This window comes from Carassius carassius, chromosome 4 (assembly GCF_963082965.1).
Source record: "Carassius carassius chromosome 4, fCarCar2.1, whole genome shotgun sequence".
NCBI lineage: Eukaryota > Metazoa > Chordata > Actinopteri > Cypriniformes > Cyprinidae > Carassius > Carassius carassius.
Window position 1 is genome coordinate 21,174,447 of NC_081758.1, and position 25,815 is coordinate 21,200,261.

Here is a 25,815-nt window from a genome sequence, read left to right on the forward strand (position 1 = left end):
AGCCAATCACCAGAAATATGACATATTGAGTTTAGTAATTATTATTATTATTTTATTGTATTTTGAAAAAAATAATACCTTTATTCTGGAAGGATGCATTTTTTGTTACAATTCAATAAAGAATTTTGCAAAAATGTTTAACAGTTTCCACAAAAATATTAAGCAGCAAAACTCTTTTCTATATGGATATAAATCTTTCAGAAGTATTAAATCAGCACATTATAATGATTTCTGAAGTATTATGTGACAGTGAATTAATGACTGCTGAAAATTAAGCTCTGCCTTCACAATAATAAATTAAATTTCAAAATATATTTAAGTTTTTTTTTTACTGTTTTGACCAAAGAGTTTTTTTTTATTTTTATTTTTTTTTTATGGTAAATGTGATCTGAAAGGCAGCAGAGAGTGAAAAGTGCCTTTTACATTTCCAATTATAATCTGTCACTGGTAAAATGTTTACTGCAATATAATAAACATTAGCAATTTATGTATTTCTTGGGGAAAAATTCCATCTGAATATATGGTTACTTTTAAAAAAACAGTTAGTGGATATGTTTTTAGCAGGCAGATGATGTGTCCACCAGCAGGGAATGACTGGGCCATATTAATCAGCCACACTTTGACCTCTTGGTTAAGTGTAATTTATGGCTAATGGGTCTCTGGATATGCACCAAGATCTGTGTTTGTGTTCGTAGCAGAGCAAATGTGTTTCTGTATGCTTTACATTGTACTACGGCTTTCTTATTAATGGGTAGCTTTGCTCTTATCAGTGCGGACTGAAGCATTGTATTGAACCATATTGTAGCATCACACAGTATTTTATATGACACACAAGGATGTACAACACAGCGTAGTAATTTAACAAGTGGAACAAACACAGTCAGATACATAAAAGTCAGATCAGTGCATTTGAGGGCCGAAAGCGGTCATGGAGCTGAGTGGAGATGAGGATGAATCACTGGCTCTGTCTGATTGCTGTGAACCACTACAGAGCACTTCACAATCACTGAGGCCCTATTCATCAAAGACGTCTCTGTATGAGGCACAAGATTCACGGCTCACATGATTCATGAGCCCTGAGTGCAGAATTCCTTCTGGATAATTAGATCTGTGGGGGGTGCTAAGATCAGTTACTTCATAAATTCAGATATATCAGCTATATTAAATTAAGCCCATAAAGTGAACCAGGGTCATGGCGCCAAAATTCAGAAGTTGTGTCAAAAAATGTGCTCTCTTGCTAAATATTAATATAAATTACACTGTAATGTAGATATTAATATACAAATGAGTTCAGTATCAGTTTATATATAATAATAATAATAAAGTGCAAGTAAAAACATTACAATTACAAATGTAACATTTGTAACATTACAAATGATTTTCTGCCTGAAATTATATTCTATTCTTTTGAACCATCAAAGAATACTGAAAAAATCATCATGGTTTCCACAAATAAAAAAAAATAAGGAGCACAGCAGTTTTTAGTATTGATAATAATAAGAAATGTTTTCTGAGAACCAAATCATCATATTTGAAAGGTTTCTGAAGTATCGTGTGACACTGAAGACTCGAGTTATTACACAATATTACTATTACTGTATTTTTTACAAATAAATGCAGGCTTGGTGAGCAATACAGCCTTTTTAAAAAACATAAAATCTTACCCACCCCAAATAGTAATGTATGCTGTTCACTAAAGATTGATTGGTTTGTTATTGGTATGGAAATCATTCATTAGTGATTCAGTCTGAATTTGAATGATTTTTGTAAATCCTTGTCTGTTAATCAATCACAAATGACTAGAAAGGTAATGGAAAACTGATAGGAATTCATCACTGATAAATTTGATTTCAGACATCAGGCACAATTGCTCTTGTAGGCAGACAGTATTCAGGTACTGATTTAACATACTGTTTTACTGAAACTGTAAAGACTGGAGTCATTTTTTTATTTATTTATTTGCATTTGATGCTGAAGTAGCTGTACTGTTCCCTAAAGGGACAAGCGGGGCAGATTTTGAGCTTTGTGGTGAGCTGCCATTGAGTGCCAGGCTGCTGATGAAATTGATTAGAGGTGGCCAAAAGGCTTCGTTCACTCCTGCTCACACATTGTTAGCGACATTACTGCTTATGCATCAGTGCCCAGTTTCACACAAGTCAGTATTAAAGCTTGCACAAGCTGTTCTCTCATAAAGATTCGAAAACGCTCACCTCTCTGACACCTCTCAAATGCCTGGGTCACTCCTGCAGTTTCACAGCAACTTACCGGCCTGTAAAAAGCTTATTGACCCCGTCAGACGCGCTTCATAAGCTTTGTTACTTCAGGAATTTGCAGTGCCCTCTTTCTTTCTACGGCCTTTGTGTCAACAGTACTGTATCTGCAGTGATTGATGTTTGAGGGCTTATTGAGAGAGAGGGAGAGAGAGAAAAGGGTTAGGCCGAACTTGAAAGTCTGATGTGGGATGATCAGCTTTCTGCTCACACACACACTTCTGAACACACAATTGTAGGACGTTGAAATGGGAACAAAATGAGTGTTTGTGATGAGGAAGTGATGTACTGATGAAGGGCGTATCTGAGTGTGTCTCCAATAAATGTCAGTCAGGCACAAAGACGAAATGCCTGATTATATTATATTATAGCATTATAGCATTAGACCAGCAAGTCAACACACTTTTTTTTTCACTTTTAAGTTTGCAATTCATGTAATTCATTTTATTCAACTGGCAATGTTCTCACTTTTATGGAAATTGTTTATAAAGGTGAATATAATTTATGTTATTACTTGTTTTTTTTTTGTTTTTTTACTCTAAGTTGTTCTTTTTGGGTGCAAGCTGTATAAAATAATTTCTAAAATCCTTCTGGACTGAAAACATGGAAAGTCGTGGAAATGTATTGTTCAAGTGATGTGGGAACCCTAAACCGAAAACCTCACCTTTTCCAAGTGTCTGTGTACATAAATAGGTTATAAGACAACATCTGACAGTTTTATGGTAATCTAGAGCTAAAGCAGATTCTTAGTGAGTTTTCTTCCATGACAAGGCTTTATCTGTTTCCTGGAATCTGGAAAGTTCAGCTCAGTTGTGGCGGTTTGCTTGTGTTTGATGTGTCTGTTCCCATAGTCACATGCCCTTGTGAAATGTTTGCGGTCACAAAGCCAAGCAGTCTGTCTGTTTGACCATCTCCCCTGTACAGCCCACAGGACAACAGTAGAGGATTGTGGACTGGTGGCTGTCAGGGGCGTGTGTATATGATAAGTACAGCAAAGATCAACAGTAAAAAAGAGAAAGTTGGAATTTATTCTGTTCTTTTTATATCTGTTCTCTCCATGAGTCTGTGATTGGGTATTGATGTGTCGCTTTGAAGTCACTCTGTGATAGCGAGCTGACCTTGTGTAAATGTAAAAACTGGAGCAGAGCTGGAGCTGAGTGATGACAGAATGCTTTGAGCAGCCATAGGAAATAGCTGTCACTATTCTTTCAAATAATACAAACTTGTGTTGCAGAAAAGTGGAATAGAGTACCCCCTATTTAATTTTTTTATAAATTCTTATAACTCCATTGATATGAAAAATATAATATATAATAATTTTAATTCTTATTCTAATGCGAATAACTAAATAAATAGAAGATTTTGTGTTTGCATTTCATATAGAATCTACTACCTTTGTGTACTTTAGTACCTTTGCTTTGGCTGTGGGATCTTTAAACAAAGATCAACCTGCTTCTAGAAAGAGCCCCTGGCTCAAACTAGTTCTTGTAAAGTGTTTGTGTGGATGCTGTGGTTTAGATGTGCTGGAGCAATTGGGCCGTCCTCATTATGATGGATGAGGGAAGGGTACAGCTGGAAGAGGCTGGCCATAGATCGTTGTAAGGAGGCATAAACATGACAAATCATGATGAAGAGTCAGGATGCATGCTAGGCTGATTCAGTTCCCCTTAATGTTGAACATAGGGTTGCATCTTTGGTGTCCAGTAACAGTTGAAGGGCACAAGGACAGCTGTTGGGATGGGCATGCTCATCTAATGCACTCTGGGATGAGATGGCAGCTGTCTGAATCCTGGAGAGAGAGGCCCTCCCACTCAGCAGACAGACAAAAATCATTCCTCTTTCTTCCTTCCTTTTTTCCTTTTCCGGCAATTTATCACCAGGGTGTCCAATTTCGGATGAGCTGCAGGCGTCTTGGGCAAACGGATGAGCAGTAAATGGATGAATCTTTTCATAAATGAAATTCTCTCACTCTGTCATTTCTTCATCCTGTTTTGTTGGCATTTTTATCCTCGTTTCTGTTATTGTGAACTAGCACAGATGTCTGGTATATAAAGAATGTGTGCGAGGGACACTCTCACTCCCTAGTGGTCTTACATCAGTGTGGGTTTATCATTGTGTGGTTGTTAGAAGTTCAATTTTGACTTTATATGGTCTTGCAGAGGTTTTTTGTTAGCGGTACACTGTTAAAAAATTACTGTAAATTTTACAGTAGTCTTACTGCAATTCAATTTACAGATTTTTACTGTATTTTTAATTACAGTACAATTCTGTAAATTAAATTACAGTAAGACTACTGTAAAATTTACAGTAACTGGCTGGCAACCCTGCTGCCAGTATTTTACTGTAAAATTTACAGTATTTTTTTTATAATTTGTATACTGCATTTTTACCAAAAATAAATTATATACTGCATTTTTAATATATTGTATATGGCAATTAACAATTATTATTATCAAATACACATATGCTTTTTTCAAAGTATGTAAAATGATGGCATTCAATATATTTTCCCTATTGCTGACTTAATGACTGGTAGCTGAATTTTAAATGTAAACTATTAACTGCATACGCTTTAAACAATTTTTAACTGCATAAAGTGTTGTATAATGCATAATTCACCAAAAAAATTAATAAAATAAAAATGTTAAAATCTTTAAAAAAAAAACAGGTCAAAATGTTATATATCACTTTCAAATTTACATGAAAAAATGCCATAAAAAGTATATTATTTTGAACTCATTTTTATTTATTTTAAAATTATTTTTTATTATTTATTTTAAATAATTATTTATTATTATTCGTCGCTTTATAATATTTAGGTTGAACCACTGTAGTCACATGAACGGTTTTAAATGTTTTAGTGGCTTTCTGGGCATTGAAAAAATAAATGATCTTGCTAGAAATGCAGGCTTCACTGAGCCATTTGATTTCATCAAAAATATCTTAATGTGTGTTGTGAAGATGAACAAAGATCTTACGGGTGTGGAACGACATAAGTAATTATTGACTGAATTTTCATTTGTGGGTGAACTAATCCTTTAAAAACCACAAAGACGATTTCAGATAGCTTTCATCACTTAAAGAATAGACCGATATGGCCAAAGAAGTCATACAAACTTTCCATCAAAAACAGATATAAATCGACCAAATAACAATTATGCTCCAGGTGAAGTTCCATCCCAGGATTCAAAGTGTGACTAGAAATATTGAAAAGAGCAAAGAGGACAATACATTAGATATATTACAAAACATAATAATACTTTCAGAAACAGATAGGGGAGGACAGATACAGTGAGAGACAGATACAGGGATGAGAGGTACAGTCAGAGACAGATAGAGGATGAGAGGTACAGTCAGAGACAGATAGAGGATGAGAGGTACAGTCAGAGACAGATAGAGGATGAGAGGTACAGTCAGAGACAGATAGAGGATGAGAGGTACAGTCAAGAAACAGATAGAGGGGTGAGAGGTACAGTCAGAGTCAGATAGAGGATGAGAGGTACAGTCAGAGACAGATAGAGGGACGAGAGGTACAGTCAGAGACAGATAGAGGGACGAGAGGTACAGTCAGAGACAGATAGAGGATGAGAGGTACAGTCAGAGACAGATAGAGGATGAGAGGTACAGTCAGAGACAGATAGAGGATGAGAGGTACAGTCAGAGACAGATAGAGGGACGAGAGGTACAGTCAGAGACAGATAGAGGGGTGAGAGGTACAGTCAGAGACAGATAGAGGGGTGAGAGGTACAGTCAGTGACAGATAGAGGGGTGAGAGGTACAGTCAGAGACAGATAGAGGGGTGAGAGGTACAGTCAGAGACAGATAGAGGATGAGAGGTACAGTCAGAGACAGATAGAGGATGAGAGGTACAGTCAGAGACAGATAGAGGGGTGAGAGGTACAGTCAGAGTCAGATAGAGGATGAGAGGTACAGTCAGAGTCAGATAGAGGATGAGAGGTACAGTCAGAGACCGATAGAGGGACGAGAGGTACAGTCAGAGACAGATAAAGGGACGAGAGGTACAGTCAGAGACAGATAAAGGGACGAGAGGTACAGTCAGAGACAGATAGAGGATGAGAGGTACAGTCAGAGACAGATAGAGGGACGAGAGGTACAGTCAGAGACAGATAGAGGATGAGAGGTACAGTCAGAGACCGATAGAGGATGAGAGGTACAGTCAGAGACAGATAGAGGGGTGAGAGGTACAGTCAGAGACAGATAGAGGGGTGAGAGGTACAGTCAGAGACAGATAGAGGGGTGAGAGGTACAGTCAGAGACGGATAGAGGGATGAGAGGTACAGTCAGAGACGGATAGAGGGATGAGAGGTACAGTCAGAGACGGATAGAGGGATGAGAGGTACAGTCAGAGACGGATAGAGGGATGAGAGGTACAGTCAGAGACGGATAGAGGGATGAGAGGTACAGTCAGAGACAGATAGAGGGATGAGAGGTACAGTCAGAGACAGATAGAGGGATGAGAGGTACAGTCAGAGACAGATAGAGGGATGAGAGGTACAGTCAGAGACGGATAGAGAACAATAAAAGGAAGATGCAATCTTGGTGTGTGTGTGTATCCTTATATTTCAGAAATTCCATTGGAAATCCATTACGTTGCACAGAAGAGTGGCAACATGTGGGTTGACTGCCACACGTTTTCCTCTGTATCACTTGTCCTGTTTTTCTTTTCTATGGCACTTTTCCCTTGGCTTTGGTTCCTCTCTCACAAAGCACCTAAAGGGTCATGAAACATACAATATGTAATTAAGATTACGGTTTTAGGACCTCCCAGAAAGTTTGAGATGTCCACTAATAAAAAATGAAAAAAACATTTAACTCAATAGCTTGATGGTGTTAAACTGGGAGACAAATATATTCTCTTCTCGATTTAAGAAACATTGTTTTAAAGGCCTCAACAGAAATATATATAACTTATAACATAACATTATTAAAAGGAATGTTCTGATATAACTTATCTATAAAATGCTGGTTCTGACGTTGTTAGAATTCAACCATTACCTTTGAATGAACTCCAAGGTACACACTGCTTCCTCTTGGTACTCAAAATTAAACAAGTAACAAGCAGCTAACAGAGTGGCAAGGCCGGACAGGAAACTGGGCCCTCACACACAACCTCGCCTTCAATACTCAGCATCCAGTGCCCACTTGTCAAAGTGTCTCCTAAAACAATCAATATCACAATAATAATTTTTACCTATACCATTTTTTTTTTTTGTATTTCAGATTTTTACATTTACATTATATACTATATTTAGTAGGGGTGGGATAAAAATGTGATTCTTAAATGTATCGCAATGCATAAGCAGACGATTCTGAATTGATTCACAAATGTCAAAAATCTATTTTCTAAATGTTAATTGATAATGTAATGTTGACAGAAAGTAAAAGGCGGATCTCTGAAACGTGGAAGGGCATGCCCGGACAGTCAGTGACGTGCACATAACTGTGTGTATCCACTGGCGCAGAGCGAGCTTTTTCAGTTCATTTATGGAAGTTGAGCTTCCATAGTTGCATATGGTCAGTGGTGGATTGATTATGCAGCAAAATGCCTCCTAATGTGAAACATTAAACCTTCTGGTTGTTCGTTCTTTTGTCCCGTGACAACATTGGCTAGAGTGATTAGTTAATTTACAACCTTCCTTACAAATGGGTGCGTAGTAGTTTTTTATTTATTTTTTTATTATAATTATTATTTACTCTTACAGTTATGTGATGCATTTCTGGTTTCAAATTGTTGCTTTTAATTTCTGTCATGATTATACTTTTCCATAACACTGAATGTGGAAATAAAGAGTTGGTCATGCTTTATACGATAGAAAAATCACTTTGATAAAGAAGAGATTTTTTTCTGTCCGTTTTTTTTGTTTGTTTTTTACAGTGGATTCAAATCTTCAAAAATGACCTTGTTGTATGATTTAGCTCTTTTGAGTTCACCCTTCAGATTAGACTATAGAACTGTAGTGTTACTTGTTTAGGATTCAAAATGTTATTTGCTTTTAATTTATGTAATAATGTCCTTTTTGAGCAATCTTCTTATACATATATTAGACCAATATGTCAAGTCTGCCTAGGAAAAGCAATTATTATACCAGCAAACTCGAAATTGGAGTAAAAATGAACAAACTAGGCTATAAATACTTTGTATTGTAGGCTAGGATTATTATATTATTATATAGCCTAGTGTTTATTTACTAGACAGTCAAAAATACAAATTAATCAATACTTTATTTATAACAGGGTTTTATTTATTAAAAAAATGATAACGCACCACAGATCCTCAAGAAACGGAAACAAAAACAGTGACAAATGTCAGAAATAGTGTATTAGTCTGTCACGTGATTAAGGAACGACTTAAACAGAAAAGATGAATTAATTCTTTACCTGGGTCTTCGGGTTTATTATAGCATTTTAGTTTTGTATCGTTTGTAGTCTCTAACATTTAACATTTAATTACATTTTGCTAAATGAACGAAATGACTCGGAAAAAAGATTCGTTCATTTTGCTGAACGAGACTCAAAAGTCAGAGTCGGTAAAATGATCCGAACTTCCCATCACTACAACTGATGATAAGATTCAAGTCAAAGGCGCAATAAAACTTCAGAAAAAAAAGAAAAATATTCTACAACTACAATAAGTCAAGTCAAGTCGTTTGTTTATTGGTCAGTGTCGCGCATGATCAGTTCATTTGTTCAAGTGTCACCGCACTGATAAGGTGCCTTTGTCCACCCTGTGCAAAAATACACACAAGATTTGCCTGCCGACATAAATATAGACACATATCTATAAATAGCATATTTAATAATTTCAAGGAAAAAGTATTTGGTTGCCCTATGGTAATAAATTAGGCTAACTATACAAAGCAGACTTTATATCAAACAGATATGTTAAAGTTTTCACATTACCTGAAGTTAGCAAAGGCTCAAAAAATCTACATCTCACTGGTTACGCACCACTGAGAATTTATATGACACACACATCCTCCGTGAGCGGCCTGACTGACCGCGAGGCTTTAGAAACGCGTTTTATTTCGGCGCCCGTGTTAACAGATGACTGCCTGTGCAAAGTTGTTTTAACGTTACATCATAAAATATTCACGACGAAGTGTGCTGATAAACAGTTACCGTGAATATAAACTATTAGCACTGAAACATGTCATTCATAAGGAACCCAGAGATTTTCTGCCCATAGCCGCTATAGCGCCGGGGGATGTGTGAAATCCTACTGCGACCGCGCTACTGAAACCCCGCGCAAGTCTGCCTCGCGCCCTGTGGACGGATGATGCTTGAATCTGGGGTTACCAGTATAAACCGCGAATGTACGTAGATACCTTCATATACTACAAGTTACCAAACAAGAAAAAAAAACTGAAGTCAAGTCACTTACCACAGTTTTGAATCACTCCTCTTGCCTTTAACGTTAATCTCCTCGACCGTTGAAGACGTAACGATGCGGCTCTGAAGATTTGAAATTTACAGCAAAATTCTGTAAATTTGAGTCAGACCTACACGTGACCCCAGAATGCATTGCAGTTTACAGCAATATGCTGTATTATTAAAAAACAGGCCGCGGCTGTAAAATAATGCTGTAATTTTTACAGCAATTCATTACAGTGTAGGGTGGATCTGAGGTGTTTTGATAACTGTATCCAGTTGCATAAGGAAGTGAAGTGACATGTGGCATAAATTTAATTTGTTTATGCTTTTTTTTCTCTGTATTGTATGCAGGTAGAGACTACAGCAGACTTCACAATGCACTATTAAGGCATTAGCTGGGTTTCCTTAAACGTATGTTCAGGCCAATTTTGGAATAATACATAAAAATATGTTTGTTGGAAACACCAAGGTGTGTGTCTGTGTGTATGTGTGTGTGTGTGTATATATATATATATATATATATATATATATATATATATATATATATATATATATATATATATATATATATATATACATATACATATACATATACATATATATATACATACATATATATATATATATATATATATATATATATATATATATGTATATATATGTATATGTATATATATATATATGTATCAAAAAATGTGCACAGAAGATAGGCCTGTAAATTAAGAATTTGTTCCCAAGACATATCAATTAGTATGAAAATTTTGTTATTAATCACTTACACCCATGTTGTTCCAAACCCGTAAAAGCTTAGTTTGTTTTCTGAACACAAATTAAGATATTTTGGATGAAAACTGGGAGGCTTATGACTGTCCTATAGATTGCCGCTTCATAACGTTACGGTTGAACCACTGATGGCAGATGGACTATTCTGACGCTGTCTTTCATACTTTTCTGGACCTTGACACTGTAACTTATTTGGGTGTCTATGGGTCAGTCACAAGCCTCCCGGTTTTCATCCAAAATATCTTAAATTGTGTTCAGAAGATTAACAAAGCTAATTAAGTGATTAATGACAAAATTTTAATTTTGGGGTGGAGTATCCCTTTAATTAAGGAACACCTTCTTTTAGTTCATTCGTGGCCACATCATACAAATTCGTTCCCTAGTTTTGGTTCAGTTGTGGCCACATTGTACTAATTTCCTTCTTTCGCTTTAATTTAGTTAAATAGCTATATGATAGAATAATCGAATCACATTTTCTAAACAAACCTGGGATGGAAAGGCTGCTTTATTGGAGATTGTTTCAAAATGTATGCGTAGTCTGATTTTTATGAGCTGGCCCTTTAATTGAGTCATTGAGAAAGTTTGAATTAGTGTCAGAGGTGTTCTTGAGTTACTCTCTGAATCATGGCCCAAAAGTCATGATTTTTGTCATGTCCAGTTCAAAATTAATTGAATAATATTTCCGTTTTATATGTACATAAACAGAAGTGTAATTTCTGTGCCACTAGCATAATCATACACAAAAAAATACTAAAATCTTTTTCCGTTGCTGTTGTATGAAGCAGTTAATGGCTGTGTGTCTGCAAGGTAAATCCAGTTATTTACAGTGCACAGATGAACTCCAATATCCAGTGAGTGGCTCTTCCTGTCATAAGCACTCAATATAATGTTCCCCCCTCTAGTTTTAGTACAGCTTTCAATGTGTAGTCTTTACACTGAATTTGGCAACATGCTAAAGATTTACACCCATATGTGGCAGAAAAATTAAGATGCGTTTTTTTGGAGCATGAAGATTCTTGTTTAGTTTGTGAGTATTTAAAGCATGTGTGTCTGTAGCAGTTCTGTTTCTCTTCTGCTCTGCTGCTTTTTTCTCAATGTTCCTCTTGTTTTTGTGGCGTCTGTTGGGCTTCACATTACACAGCTTTGCTCAGACAGGTCCAGAAATAAATAAAAATGCAGAGAGCTTCAACACCTTTTCATTTGGCTTGTGGTTCATTGTTCACACGTCACCTCACTGTGAGAGGTCAACACACACGTCCACCTATATATGATAAGGCTTGCATATTGATTTTCCTGGTTTCCTCTAGTTTGTTACAATAGAAATTAAATGATGATTTATATTAATGAATTGGATACATGTCATTGTATATCTTGCCCATGAAGCTGGCTCTTTCTGTCACATTTTCTCTTTCATGCATGCAGGCAATCTGATCACTAGCTGGGTTTCCATCACCCTGCTTTTATGTGCATTTTGAAGTATCGCATCAGAATCGAGTGATGGAAACACTGAATTTCGAAAAAAAAGCCTTAATGGTGCCATGTGCAAAAATTGAGGTAAAAATATCCCAAAAATGACCTACACGCATCAAAAGAATGAGAAGAAATAAGGGCGATGATGTCATTAAAAAAATGTCAAGTTATAGTGCTGCAGAGATATCAACCTTAATTAGCATTACTAGCCCCGGCCTGACAGGTGTCGTAATACCAGTTTCGGCCATGGGAGGCGGTATGCAGGCAACATAACCACCAGCCAACCTGCAATACACGAATAACTCGCACGGCTTGTGGGCGTACTTATACCTGATGTCAATCGTGTGGAAAGTACAGCCCACTACTTCATTTCAGTTCAGGGAAGAGAGCGGAAGGATGACTAAAGCCCTTGGCAAGAGACCACCACCCGCTACAGGGAAACAACCGCGCTCGGAATCACAAATCAAATCCGATAAGAAAAGGAGCCGAACCAGAGTAAACATCGGCACTGCTTTCAATCGCTGGAGACAACTGATGGACCTGAAAGAAATGAGGTTCGACACCGAACTTGCAACATTTCTTTTGGATTGGTAAGTTAGATGCTGTTAGTATTTCGCTCGAAGTTTGTTTTGTATGTTTGTGTATTTTTTTTCGGGAAGTTATAACATAGAAATGTATCGAAGGCTGTTCTATAAACATGTTAATGTTAGCGATGGCTAACCGTAGCTGCGTTTGATAATTAGCTAGCTATAACTTACCCATTTTTTTATATCATAACTAACCTGCTCTGTCTAGTCTGTTGGTCTCCGTGTCCTCTTTACTTCGTGGTTTTTCTGTACGTGAGAAAATTGATGTGTGGCGTGAAAGCGTGTGAAAAGAGTCAATTGCATGTGTCTCACGGTGTCTGATGTCTGATGTTGACCAATGATGTTGACAGAATGCTGTCTGTCAAATTAATTTAATTCAAATAATGTGTATATACAACTCAAAATGTAATATGAACAAAACGAATAGGAACGAATAGATTTTTTTTAATACTTAATTACTTGTACATGTAAATAGGGGAAGTATTAGGTGGTGTTTTATAAACACCTTATCAAATACAACAATTTTAGTTGCTGTTTGAAAAGATTTAAAGGGATAGTTCACCTAAAAATGGAAATTCTGTTATCATTTACTCACCCTTTTTTTATTCCAAACCTGTATGTATTTCTTTCAGCTGTTGAACACAAAAGAATATATTTTGAAGAATGTTGATTACCAAACGGTTACCAACAGCTAAACAATTGGACAATAAAGCCCAAGGTGGCAACACTGGCCCGGATCATTGTTTTACAGGCTCCCACTTAGACAAGCGCTGTGACAGATTAAGATATATCCGCAACTCTATTTGAAAGAGTTTGACATTTTTTATCAGTCATAATTGCATTTCAGATAGAGTATAGTTTAAAAATGTCCGGCTGTATGGATTCATTAAGCGTTCATACCAAGACTCAAGCATGGGCTTAAGGTATATATGGAAATATTCACTATATGCATGTTCATTACTGCAATCTGCTGTATTACTGAATACCAGGATATGTCACAATGCCAGTCTCCACTCAGTTATCTCTGTTTTTAGCTTTAATACTGTTCACATCTTCTATGTTTCTTTAATTTCTGTTCCCTTGTTGGTGCATCATTACTATTCTTTTTTCTTTCTTTATGTGGCTTCACATATTTTCCTTTCTTTTAGTCCACTCTCCTCTTTGCTTTTTCTTTCATTCTTTCTCTCACCATCACACACAGTCTAGCATTATTAGCATTAACTATCTAAAGTGACTTTGATATCTGATAGCTAATATCTGAAACTGCATGTCTCAGACACTTCATGTGCTTAAAATGGACACGTTTAGACCAACAAAACTTTCAGAATAACTCTGAGAGATTTAAAAAAGCATGCGAGAGCATATCGTTCAAGGGATGTGTTTAAGTCATCAGTAACACGCTGACATGGCTGCGCATCCTCAATCTATTCAGGCTGCTATAAATTGATTCTTTAAATGGGCCTGCGCTGATGTGAATGTTTATTTACAGGCGACATCTCTCTCTCTCTCTCTCTCTCTCTCTCTCTCCTTCCTATTGAGCCGCTCTCGTATTCAAGGGTAAAGCTGGTTTCTCTTTTGAAAAAATCTAAATGTAAGCCCCCCGCCCACCTGATGTCCTCCTCCATAGTCCTCAAGATAATCACAATCTCTCCTCTCCATTCTTCCCCTAAAAAGTCATTTCGCTCAATAGCTTTTTGTGTTCCTGGGAAACTGTACATGCAACCATACATTGGATTTCTCTCTCACTCTATTGTATGTGTATATTTTAGTGTAATTAGTGTGTTTTTCCTGAGAATAAAGGCCAGTGTAGGCAGATTGTCTGAGCTCCAGAGCTCAGCCCCACCAGAGCCTGATTACAGCTTACTGTAGTCATTTTCTAAATAGCTCACTTCCACTCCACTTTCCTCCCTCTATCCTTTCTTCTCCCACATACACCCTCCCTCTGTCCACCCATGCATACAAAGAAAGAGAAAAAGCAGTGGAGAAAAGAGTCTTTTATCAGATGCGGTCTGACCCAAACATCCCCAGACATTGAGAACCCAGACTCACTTTCTCTCTTCCTGTCTTTCTCTCTGTCCAGATTTTCCACCAGCTCTGATACTGTGTGTAAGTTTTGACTTTGGAGCTGATGGGCTCCATGTAGTTTAATAGTTATAATAGTTACTTACATTACTACAGTTCAGATGTTTGGGGTTAGTTGGGAAGAATTAATTTTTTAGTATTTTTTCAAGTAAAATATATTTCAAAAATGTAATTTATTCCTGTGTTAGCAAAACTGAATTTTCAGCGTCATACTCCAGTCTTCAGTGTCACATGATCCTTCAGAAATCATTCTAATATGCTGATTTGCTGCTCAATAAACATTTCTTATTTTTGTTATTATCAAAGTTGCTTAATATTTTTGTGGTACATTTTTTTTCATAATTCTTTAAATAAAAAGATCAAAGGAACAGCCTTTATTTGATCTTCTGTAACATCATAAATGTTTTACTGTCACTTTAGATCAGTTTTATGTGTCACTGCTGAAGTGTTGATTTCTTTCCAAAAAAAACAAAATTGACCCCAAACTTTTCAATGGTAGTGTAGGTGCATGGGAACCTTTAACAAAAAAAAAAAAATGAGTTGAAATTAAACTTGCAACAGTTTTTTACATAATGACCGATAACTGGTAAATCACTAGAAATAAGCACAAAAAATCAATAGCTTTAAATGTTACAAATGAATATAGAATATGATAAATTATATTAATTTTAAGATTTGCTAAATATATTTAACAGTGTTATTAAATTATAAATGTTGTTTAAAGTAGGACTATAAGGGAGTGTTAGATGACAGGGAATCTAAATGTAAAAATAAAGACAATGAGCATTAAAAATACTATATTGGCTGACAAACACTGGAACATAGGCATTTTTGTCTACAAAATATCAATCATAAGTCAACTTGTTTCAATCACTGTTGAAACATTTTAATAAAGGCACTTTGATGTATTTCGAGTTGATTACTTTGATTACCTATATGTAGGCTACTATTTTTATACTTATTAGAGTATTGTGCCATTAACTATCAAAGTAAAATTTGGGTGGAGTCTCACATGCGGAGCACTATTTGAGTTGCTAATCAGTCATTCATAAAGCTCGCTCTGAAGACAGCAGCCTATGCCAGGGGCTGACAGGCCATCTGGAGCAACGGGACTTTTCCTGGTGGGCTGCTGGCCAATATTTTTTTTTTATTATTTGTATTTGTTTTTTTAATGACGGAAATCATAATATTACATCTCCTTTCTACGCATATCGATGAGTGAGTCGATCACGCCGGTTCATTCACAAGTTACGATACGGGAAAGATTAATTCTGTGTAATCGCATTGTCTAAAATGCTGCTCTCAGCACATGCATTGAATGAGTGTGCGCAAGCTCCGAACGCACGTGAATTGTTTAAAACGCTTAAATCGATCAAGTACGATCCGTTTCACCCCTTCAAGCGAGTGAACAACGTGAATCAAGTATTGGAATTTTACATCACTATTCACGATAGCCCGTCAGGCAAGGCGGTGATATATTTTGGAGCCCGACTGGAAAACACAATCGTCGGGCTCGCGATTTTATGAGGCCTGCACCTCAGATCGATCCAGTTTGTGAACCATTGCTTTCCACACTGGTTTCGTTTAACAAAATAAATGATTATTTTAAAAGATTGAGTAAAAAAAAATCCTCTGTTCACGAATCGGATCATGAACTTGTATTACCGAGCTAAAGATTAGCTGTCTATTATTGAACATCTCAAATGAATAAATACTTCAAGTTCATCTGTAAAGCTATCGTTTGAGTTTATAAACTTCTATTTCATGCGTGATTCGTACACTCTAAAAAATGCTGGGTTGTTTCAACCCAACTTTGGGAAAAAATATGATAAATTTTGTAATTAAATTTTTAACCCAAAAGTTGGGTTAGTCCATATTTGACCCAAAGTTGGGTTGAAACAACCCAGCATTTTTAAGAGGGTATGGATCTGTTAACTGAATGCAAAGTGTGAGTTCTAGGAAAATGTTTGTGTCGTGATGAGCATGTATCGCTAACTAGAAGTCGCTAAATGAACAGCTGCTGCATGTAGGTTTTTTTTTTTTTCAAAGGAGGATCAGTTGCCTTATTGGTTAAAATCCCCAAACTGTTTACTTAAATATTAAATTAATAAATTACATCAAAACAGGGGCAGATGCTATGATGTGGTGGGCTGCTGTGGGCCAGAAAGTCCAGGGCCACTTTTTGGTCCCAGTCCCCCCCTGGCCTATGCAGTGAGGCAGTTCACTATTTCAGATAAATGTGATAGAGAGTGAGTATGTCTATATCGGGCCCTGCTGTGCTGTAAGTGCACTGGCAGGATTTTAATGAGCTGCCATCATGACCTTTCACCACATACGTACTCTTCATTTCTCTCTCTCTCGGCTTTGGCTGGCTGGCCTTATGCTGCCCTGTCAGAGTTGTTTGATGCATAATTGCTTCTTATCTGAACTGTTTATTTGCTTATACATGTTTTAATACATTGTTTTTGTCTGGTGTCAGTGTGTAGTGAGAGGATGTAGTACATGGCTGTATGCAAAGTCTCTCACCACAAATCACCAGACGATATCTAAGCTCATCAGAAGATATTTGATGTTCAGTCTGTTGTTACAGATTGCAGTCTGCATACTAATATGCTTATTTTGCAACAAATGTAAATTATTTCAATATACAGAATCAACGTCTTTAAGGGTCAAAGATGAGACATCCCATTTTCATGTCCACATCAAATTAAATTTACAGTAGTTATTTTATATACATATTAAATGCAAGTGTCTATTTTCATGTTTCAAATAACGTTTATGAAAATAAAATGTCAAAATATGGGTAATGTTTCATCGTTATTCAGTGTTAAATGTGAAAATGTAACAACATACTTCTGACCTGTACTTTAAAATACATAAATGAAAAGGCGATCAAACTAATTGTTATTATATTAAAAAGGATTAAAAACTTGTTGCTGACAAATGGGTAAACTTAGTGGTTTGAAGGATAGTGACACAGATTGCTAAAGAATTGAAATTACAATGAGTTTGTTTTTAGGTGTGGTTGTTTTTGCTAGTGGGATATAAATCTTAAAATGTGTTCTAAAAAGTGGTTAGCACTGTTGCACTCCATATAGAGAACAGTTTGAAGCAGTCATATTTCACAGATGGATGGAGCTATCCAGTAGATACCAAATAAATAAATACATAAAAAAAATGGTGTGTTTGATGTTAAATTGAACATCAGATTTGATATTAATTGTGCTTTGTCTGCTGCTGTACAATTAGCGAGAGTGGTTTGGAATGGAAAGGTATGGGAGGGGTTTTTGCTGCTCTGAATTGACCAAGAGGATGATAAAAAAAAGGATATTTTGATTTCCTAAGCTTCACTTTATTGATAGGTTGGTTGATTAATTGATGCGAATCCAAAGCTTTGAAGCTATCATAGTGGAGTTTATCGCTGGTTCTTTTTGTAATTGCAGTGGAATAAATATGTGTGAAATTGCACTCAATCACACATTTCAATTGATATTTGGATGCATTCCCTGTAACACACTTGATTATAAAACTTGCTGAGTTTTAATGAATGCAGTGAAAATGTGTGTGTCAAACTGACAGATGGTAATTGTCTCATTGCTCCTGTTATGTTGGGAAATGATCCAGAACATTTAGCTTTGCACCTTTTCTAAAAGTTAGCTTTTAATGAACACCATCCCATTTGAATCATGCCTTTCTGAGGGCAAAAGAGACATTTTTAATTAGTTTGTTTTGAATATAATTTTGTTGAATGGTCAAATTACTAACAAATGTTTGTTGACTAAAGTTTTCTAAATAAAATTTTTATCAACAATAATGAAGACTGTAGGCATCCTTCAGTTCACAGACATAGTTAATGACAAAATGTTGTTCTGGGTTCAAACACGTTGTTGGGCTTGAACTTTGTACTGAGGTGCTTGCTGTAACATCTCATTTCTCTCTCTTTTTCTCTACAGTGTGAGGAGGAGTGTGTGGCCCATGTTGCTCTAGGAGTGAGTGAGTGAGTGTGTGTGGGTGTGGGCGTGTGTGTGTGTGTGTGTGTGTGTGTGAGTGTGTGTGTATGAGATGCTGGCCTGTCTGCCAGGGCCAGGTGATCTCTCCCTTCAGCTCCACCCCCACTCGCAGATGAACACTGGACTTCAGAAATGTAAGTACAAACACACACACACACACACACACACACACAGAGTTGAAACGTTTGGTGGTCGCTTACACTTGTGTTTTTCTTAACCATTTCTTTCATCTGTCAAACGCAGTGATCTCCAGAAATCACAAAAAGTAGCATAAAGGCATCATAACAGTAGTGCATATGGATGGTGTTCTATTTCCTTCTAAAGAAATACAAGAGTTTTGTGCTGGTCTCTTCCTTGCACAGCTTTATCACAGAGCTTCAGAAAAATATAATGCACCACTCATATATAAAGATTTACAAATACAAAGGGGAGTTCATTAGGATGAACAGGGAAAAAAATGATGGAAATAAACATAAGAAAAGTCAGATGAAAAAATATTTTACAGCTCTTTTATTTTTTAACCTAAATTTGTTTTTAGGTAAAGATGAACTTCTAGAACCAGTGGTTTATTTCCCCTCATTTTTAGATTTATTTATACTAGATTTAACTAATAGATTTAGCAATTAATTGCACTATGTTGGTTGTTATAAGACATGTCATACGACAAGATAAGCAAGATATTTATGAAACGACTGAAAACTGGGCATGATGTGATCCTTAATAAATTAACAGAAGTTGATTGAGGACACCTCCAAAATAACCGAAAGAATGTTTCTGAATGTAAACCGCAAAAGTAAATCACTCATAATTACTACTTTTATGATGCTTTTTGCCACTTTTTACTTAAGTTTACTTATAGTTCACCCAAAAATGAATATTACCCCATGATTCACTCACCCTGAAGCCATCCTAGGTATACATGTGAATGGAAATGGGGGTGAATAGGGTGGAGATTTGGAAGCCCAAAAAAGTGCATCCATCCATAATAAAAATATTATGTTATACAGCTACACCTACGTCATTAACTGGAACGCCACTCTCTCGTGCTTGCGCATACGACAGTTAGTAGAAGCTAGAGATTATGGTTAATTAAGTTTTAAATATGGATATTTTTTACATTCGCTTCAGAAGGCCTTTATTAACCCCACAGAGCCGTGTGGAGTATTTTTATGATGGATGGATGCATTTTTTTGGGCTTCAAAATCTTTACTTGGAAGAGCCAGAACATTTTTAATATAACTCCTATTGTATTCTTCTGAAAATAGAAAGTTGTGAGCTATCCCTTTAATTGTATGGAAAAGTGCATCCTTTTGTGTTCAGCAGAAGAAAGTCATACAGGTTTAGAACAACATGAAGGTGAATAAATGATGATGATAACTTTTAATTTTGAGTGAAAATTAAATTATATTCCTTTCATTCTCCTGTTTACCTTCCTCTCAGCAGTCTCAGATGAAGAAGACATGAATATTTTTTCGTGCTGTGCATTTCTTGTCTTTTTAATACCACAAATTCATACAGATGTTGTCAAAGATGACTTTTAAGTGCATTTAAAAGACGAGATGAAAACATATCTATAAAAGTAGATAAATGTCTAAAGATAGACTAAACAGTACTGAGAGAGAAAGGAAATGGAATGAAGGGGAAAAAAGAGAGCTGTCATTGGTGAGCAAAAGCATAGACAGATTGTCAAATCCCAGGATTTTTATTAGGGCGGTTTACAAGGGCAGACACCTGCTGAACCACACCGCTCACAGAGAGATAGATTGAGGCAGATAAGTGGTTATACAGAGGCAGCGAGAAAATGAGATTCAGACAAACAGAGAAACTGAGTCAGTGCAGGAAATAAAGGATACGTACAGACGGAATATGTCGGCTTCTCTGTCTGTGGGCAGACATCCTGTCAGATTAGTTCTCCATCAGGTTGACAAATTATGCTATGGAGACTTGCGGCTGGGGGAGTGCTGATGCTCACATTGCCTCAGGAAGACCCTCATCAGGCAGCAATTACTGAGAGGTTGGAGACATATCTTTAACTGCAGTAGAAAGCAGAAATCACAGAAAGATGGGAGTCGTATTTCTAGCTAATGGGAATACAGAAAGAGATGGAAGTACAGGGGATGTACATGTAGGAGAAAGGAAATGGAGGCATACCCCTGATGCTGATGCCTCTTTCAGAGCGATAATAGAAATTAATTTAATTCATTGCACACAGAGTAAGACACAGTGAAGTCAGACGTGTAACTGCAGGCCCAAAGTGTTTGTCTATGAAGGGAGTAAATGTAGATAATTCATTGGTATCCCACATTCTTTGCTGGGATGTTAATGATGATGTCTTGTAGGCTAAATGCTCTGAGAGATTAAACGTCTCATGGAAATCCCAGTGAACTGGACAAAAACAAATTAAAATCAAACTTTTAACAGTAGCTTGTAAATAGTGAAGATAAGCTCACATTTTGTCCAATTTTTTTTCCCTTTTTTATATACCAGGTTACAAAAATCAGTCATCTTCATCTAACACATTTGTTTTGATTTCTCTGATAATTCCATTTATTTACCAGTGCATAGCTGTTAACCATCAGATGGACAGAAACTTTTTTCATTTATTGCTGTTTTCCAACATATTATGACTTAACACAATTGCCTGTTTGAAAAGTGTTTACTGCTTAAAATCTTCTAAAAAGACTGTTTCGATTTGATCTTCAAAACATACGGCTTTTGAAAATTTTATATATTCAAATTAAATCTCCAGTTAAAGATGGCGTGTAAATGATAGAAACCTTTACCTCGAAGTAGAGCTGTACGCATATGTAGGTCATGATAACTGTTTTAGCAATTTAAAACTGAATTTAAATTAAAGTTAAAACTTAACCCCCAATATGAGAGATTTCAGAGAAGCCTCAGTCGTTTAAATCACTTTAAATCATCGTTTAAACATCCTATGTCATGTCATTTACTGCTCCTTCAAATTCATGTGCTCCCTGCTGTGGTCCAGATGTTACTGGAGCACATCTGGCACTGGCGCAGGTTCCCTCAGGGAACTCAGGAGACACAGGAAGAGCCAAAATATACCTTGGAATGCAGGAACGCAAGCCATAGATTGGGGCAAAAAAGACTGTCTTTTGTCTAAATAAAGAATGGTTTCTGTTGAATTCTCTCACTGAACTCATTCAAAGGAAGCTGAAAAGAAGGTGAGATGAACAGGGAGGAAAAGATGACTTCAGATAAGAAGAAAGAAATGAATAAAAAGAGGAGGCTTTGCTTCTCCTTAAAGAATAACCCTATATAAGACAGTATAAGGACACCAACTCAGATCAGCAGTCTCTTGGATTAAAGAGAGTTTAAAAAAGTGTGTGTGTGTGTGTGTGTGTGTGTGTGTGTACGCGTGCATGTGCATGTGCATGTGTGTGATGTCTGTGGGGAGTGGAAAAAGGCAGTTAGGAGATGTGTATGGTGTACTTAGACAGAAAAGGCTGACAATAGCTGTGTAACAACCCTGTGTGTCTGTAATGGGGCTCCTGGGGTTTGGCTGATTACTGTGATCCTCATATCACTGCAGATGAGAGCGAGAGAGAGAGAGAGAGATAGAGAGGAAAGGTGAGTGGGGAAAAATACTCTTTAAAAAACATTCTGTAATTTTTTCTGGTCACAAAACGAATGTCCTAGCTGCTGTTTTTACAGCATGTTTACACTACCACTTTTCATCTCTTATGCACACCCAGAGTGCATTATTTGTTCAGAAATACGGTAATACGTCAAATGACAATTTAAAGTAACTTTTTTTATTTGAAGATATTTCAATATATTTCAAGTCTAATTTTGTAATTTTGTAAAGCTGAATTTTTAGCAGGCATTACTCCAGTCTGCAGTGTCATATCCTTCAGAAATTATTCAAATATACTGATTTGGTGCTTTAAAAAAAACATTCAGTTACATTCACAAGTCTGTTAGTCTGACTTAACAAAAAAGAGACCCCTACCTTTTTATTAAAAAAAAAAAAATTTACATGGCTTTATTTGTTAGACTGAAGTAGAACTTTTGCCCCCGGTTTCACAGACAAGGCCCGACTAAAATGTAACTTTGAGCTGTTTCAACTGAAAGAAACTTGCAATGATTGATATTGAAATGTGTTAGTGCCCTTATTTGGCTCAAGATGCACACCAGTAATGTTTTTTTTAAGGCATGTTTATAAAAATGACTTTAAAATCCTAAATGAGCTATGGCCTAGTCCTGGCTTAAGCTTAGCCCTGTCTGTGAAACCAGGCATTGAAGTACATTAATTGACTTATTGAAAGTGGATGGGCACCAGAGACAGCCAATGTCACTATTCACTTCCTATGGAAAACAGCAGGTTTAGAAGTTTGCTTGATATCCTCTGTTAGGGACCATCTTAGAAAATCGGGAATGTTGGGAACAGATAAATGATGAGACCATGTTAATTTCTAGGTGGACTTTCCCTTTAATTACAAATCTTGAAGAGAACGGAGTCAGATCTGGCACAGAGTTCTAGAGACGTTAAAGGGATAGTTCACTTTCAAATTAAATTTTGATATGTTTTAGCTTACCTCAAGGACATCCAAGATGTAGGTTTCTTTGTTTCCTCAGTATTTCCCATTTTGATATTTTTAGGTCCAACCGTTCTTGTCTGTGACTCACATAATGGATGTCTATGGTCACCACCTCAAAGAGCATGCAAAGAGGAGTCAAAATTAAACAATTCCCCATCATAAGTACACATTGATGACCTAATACAAGAAACGAGCGGTTTGTGTAAGAAAACAAACAGTATTTATATATTTTTTACCTTTTGTACACAACCACGTCCAACTGATCGGAGTTCGCGAGTGCTTCCCGATGTGACGTGCGCGCACGCTCTGGCTTTAGTCTGTGCAAGCGCGGAAAGCCCCGGATGTGATGTCTCGTGCATGCACATCACTCATTGTTTACCACACGCTACGCTTTCAATCTGCACTGTCTGAAATATAATGCAGTAAATGTAATAAATTAATGTTTATAATGCACCCTATAATCGTTGCGTTTATAATAAAAATACAACACATTACTCACTCTATTGACAGCGTGCCATTGGGTCCCTCTGGCATTGGACGTCGCCTCCAGTTTATACGTGGCAAACTAAACACAACGTGCAAAACGCTGCGTCTCAACAGCGGAGAAAAATCAGGATCTTCAGTCAGGCAGGCGTGTGATGTGATACTGTCAATGTCCTCTCGTCATCTTGTAGTTGTTCCATTCGTGACAACATATGCTCTCTGTTGGCATCTCACAACACTTGCTACTAAAACACCACCAATTTTGAAGAGATCTCTGTCTCTGAGGCTTGAAGACGTGCTGCTGCAGCGGATCGCTCCTGAGTACTTGGTCAGTGTATTCTGTTTCAAATAAATATCGTTGTGAAAAAAATTCAACGTTGTCTATGGATATATTGAAATCGTCTTCCATTGCAATTTCCTGTACGTCTAAATATGTTTAGATCTTCACAGTGAAAGGTAATACTTCCGAAATCTGTGTAAACCATAGGCAGTAAGTGTAAACAATGAGTGATGTACACGCGCGAGAGATCGCTTCCGGCGCTTTCCGCGCTTGCGCAGACTAAAGCCAGAGCGCGCGCGCGCACGTCACATCGGGAAGCACCACAGTCTATGGGAAGCACTCGCGAACTCAGATCAGTTGGACGTGGTTGTGTACAAGAGCAGGGTGTCCGCGGATCCTTAAAAAGTCTTAAATTCCATAATGTAAAAATAAGGCCTTAATTAGCATTAAAATGTCTTAAATCCGCGTTTCAAAGGTCTTAAAAATACAATCAAACCGACACCATAAAGAAGATTTTATTTTCATTTTAAAATCATGTAACATTTTGTCTATTTGTCACGCAGAAAAAAATAGGCGGAACCATCTAATAAATTACAAGTTCGCGGGGAAATTTGATAGGTGCGTGACTGGATATTAACGTTAGCAAATGGTGAAAATTTCTTGCTTTAACCATGGGGAAGTGCAAATATAATGAAAACTGGTTACATAACCCTAAATTTGTGTCGTGGTTAAGACCAGTTTGTGGCAATGCTTTCGAGGTCCGGTGTATATTGTGCAAGAAAGTTTTAAAACTCGGAACAATGGGGATCAAAGCTTTGGAGACCCACATGCAGTGCGAAAAACACAAAGCGGCTGCGGAAACCTGTCGGAAAACACCAGGTATTTCTCAGTTCTGTTCCGTTGCGCCCACCTCAGTACCACAGAGCGCAGCTCCGTGCCTTACTCCGGCATCTGCATCCGCTTCAAGCACCGCGGTTTCTACACCACAAGACATCCGAACAACGTTTGGCTCCACCGCAACGCTCAGAGCTGAGGTACTCTGGTGTCTGCGTACTGTAACAAAGCACCAGTCCTATAATGCTAACGATGCTGTCGGGGACATTTTTCGAACCATGTTTCCCGATTCAGAAATCGCTCGTACATTTGAGTGCGGTAAAGACAAAACTGCATACATTGCCAGATTTGGACTGGCTCCTTACATAACCAAACTCCTCGTTGCAGATGTTAACAAGGAAATGTTTGTTTTAATGTTTGACGAGAGCCTTAATGAAACGTCCAAAAATAAGCAATTGGACTTGCATGTCCGATATTGGGGACAAGATCACGTCCAGTCAAGATACTTAGGTTCACAATTCATGGGACATGGGACAGCTCAGGATTTGCTTCACCATTTCAAAGTAAGTACCAGCCCATCACTAATCATTTTTATGCATTCTAGCTAGCAGTAATTATTCTTTTTTTATATGTAGTGTGTATGTATATATTAGACACATTCATATTTGTAATGTTTTTGAAAGAAGTTTCTTATGCTCATCAAGGCTGCATTTATTTGATCAAATAAATAAATAATAATAATTTAATAAAATAAATAAATAATAATTTATTAAATATGTATAGCCCAAGTAATTTATTCCTGTAATGGTAAAACTGAATTTTCAGCATCATTACTCCAGTCTTCAGGATCACATGATCCTTCAGAAATCATTTTAATTTGCTGATTTATTATTAATGATGGAAACTTTTGTGCTGCAATATATTTTATAACCTGTGATACTTTCAGGATTCTGATTAATACAAAGTTATAAAGGAAGAATGTTTATTTAAAATAAAGCTTTTGACTGACACCATCAGAAAAGGAACACATAACTTTTCAGATTTTGATAAAAGATTACC

General features: G+C 36.8%; 1 protein-coding gene across 3 annotated transcripts in view; it reads left to right on the forward strand.

The window, feature by feature from the left end:
• Nucleotides 1–25,815, forward strand: part of fam222ba (family with sequence similarity 222 member Ba) — a 76,326-nt gene that overhangs the window by 38,846 nt on the left and 11,665 nt on the right. For all 3 annotated transcript variants that reach the window (XM_059547845.1, XM_059547844.1, XM_059547843.1), the window contains exon 2: nt 18,538–18,728. In XM_059547845.1, coding sequence (XP_059403828.1) covers nt 18,647–18,728 — 82 coding nt within the window. In that variant the 5' untranslated portion in view covers nt 18,538–18,646. The remainder of the gene's footprint in view (nt 1–18,537; nt 18,729–25,815) is intronic.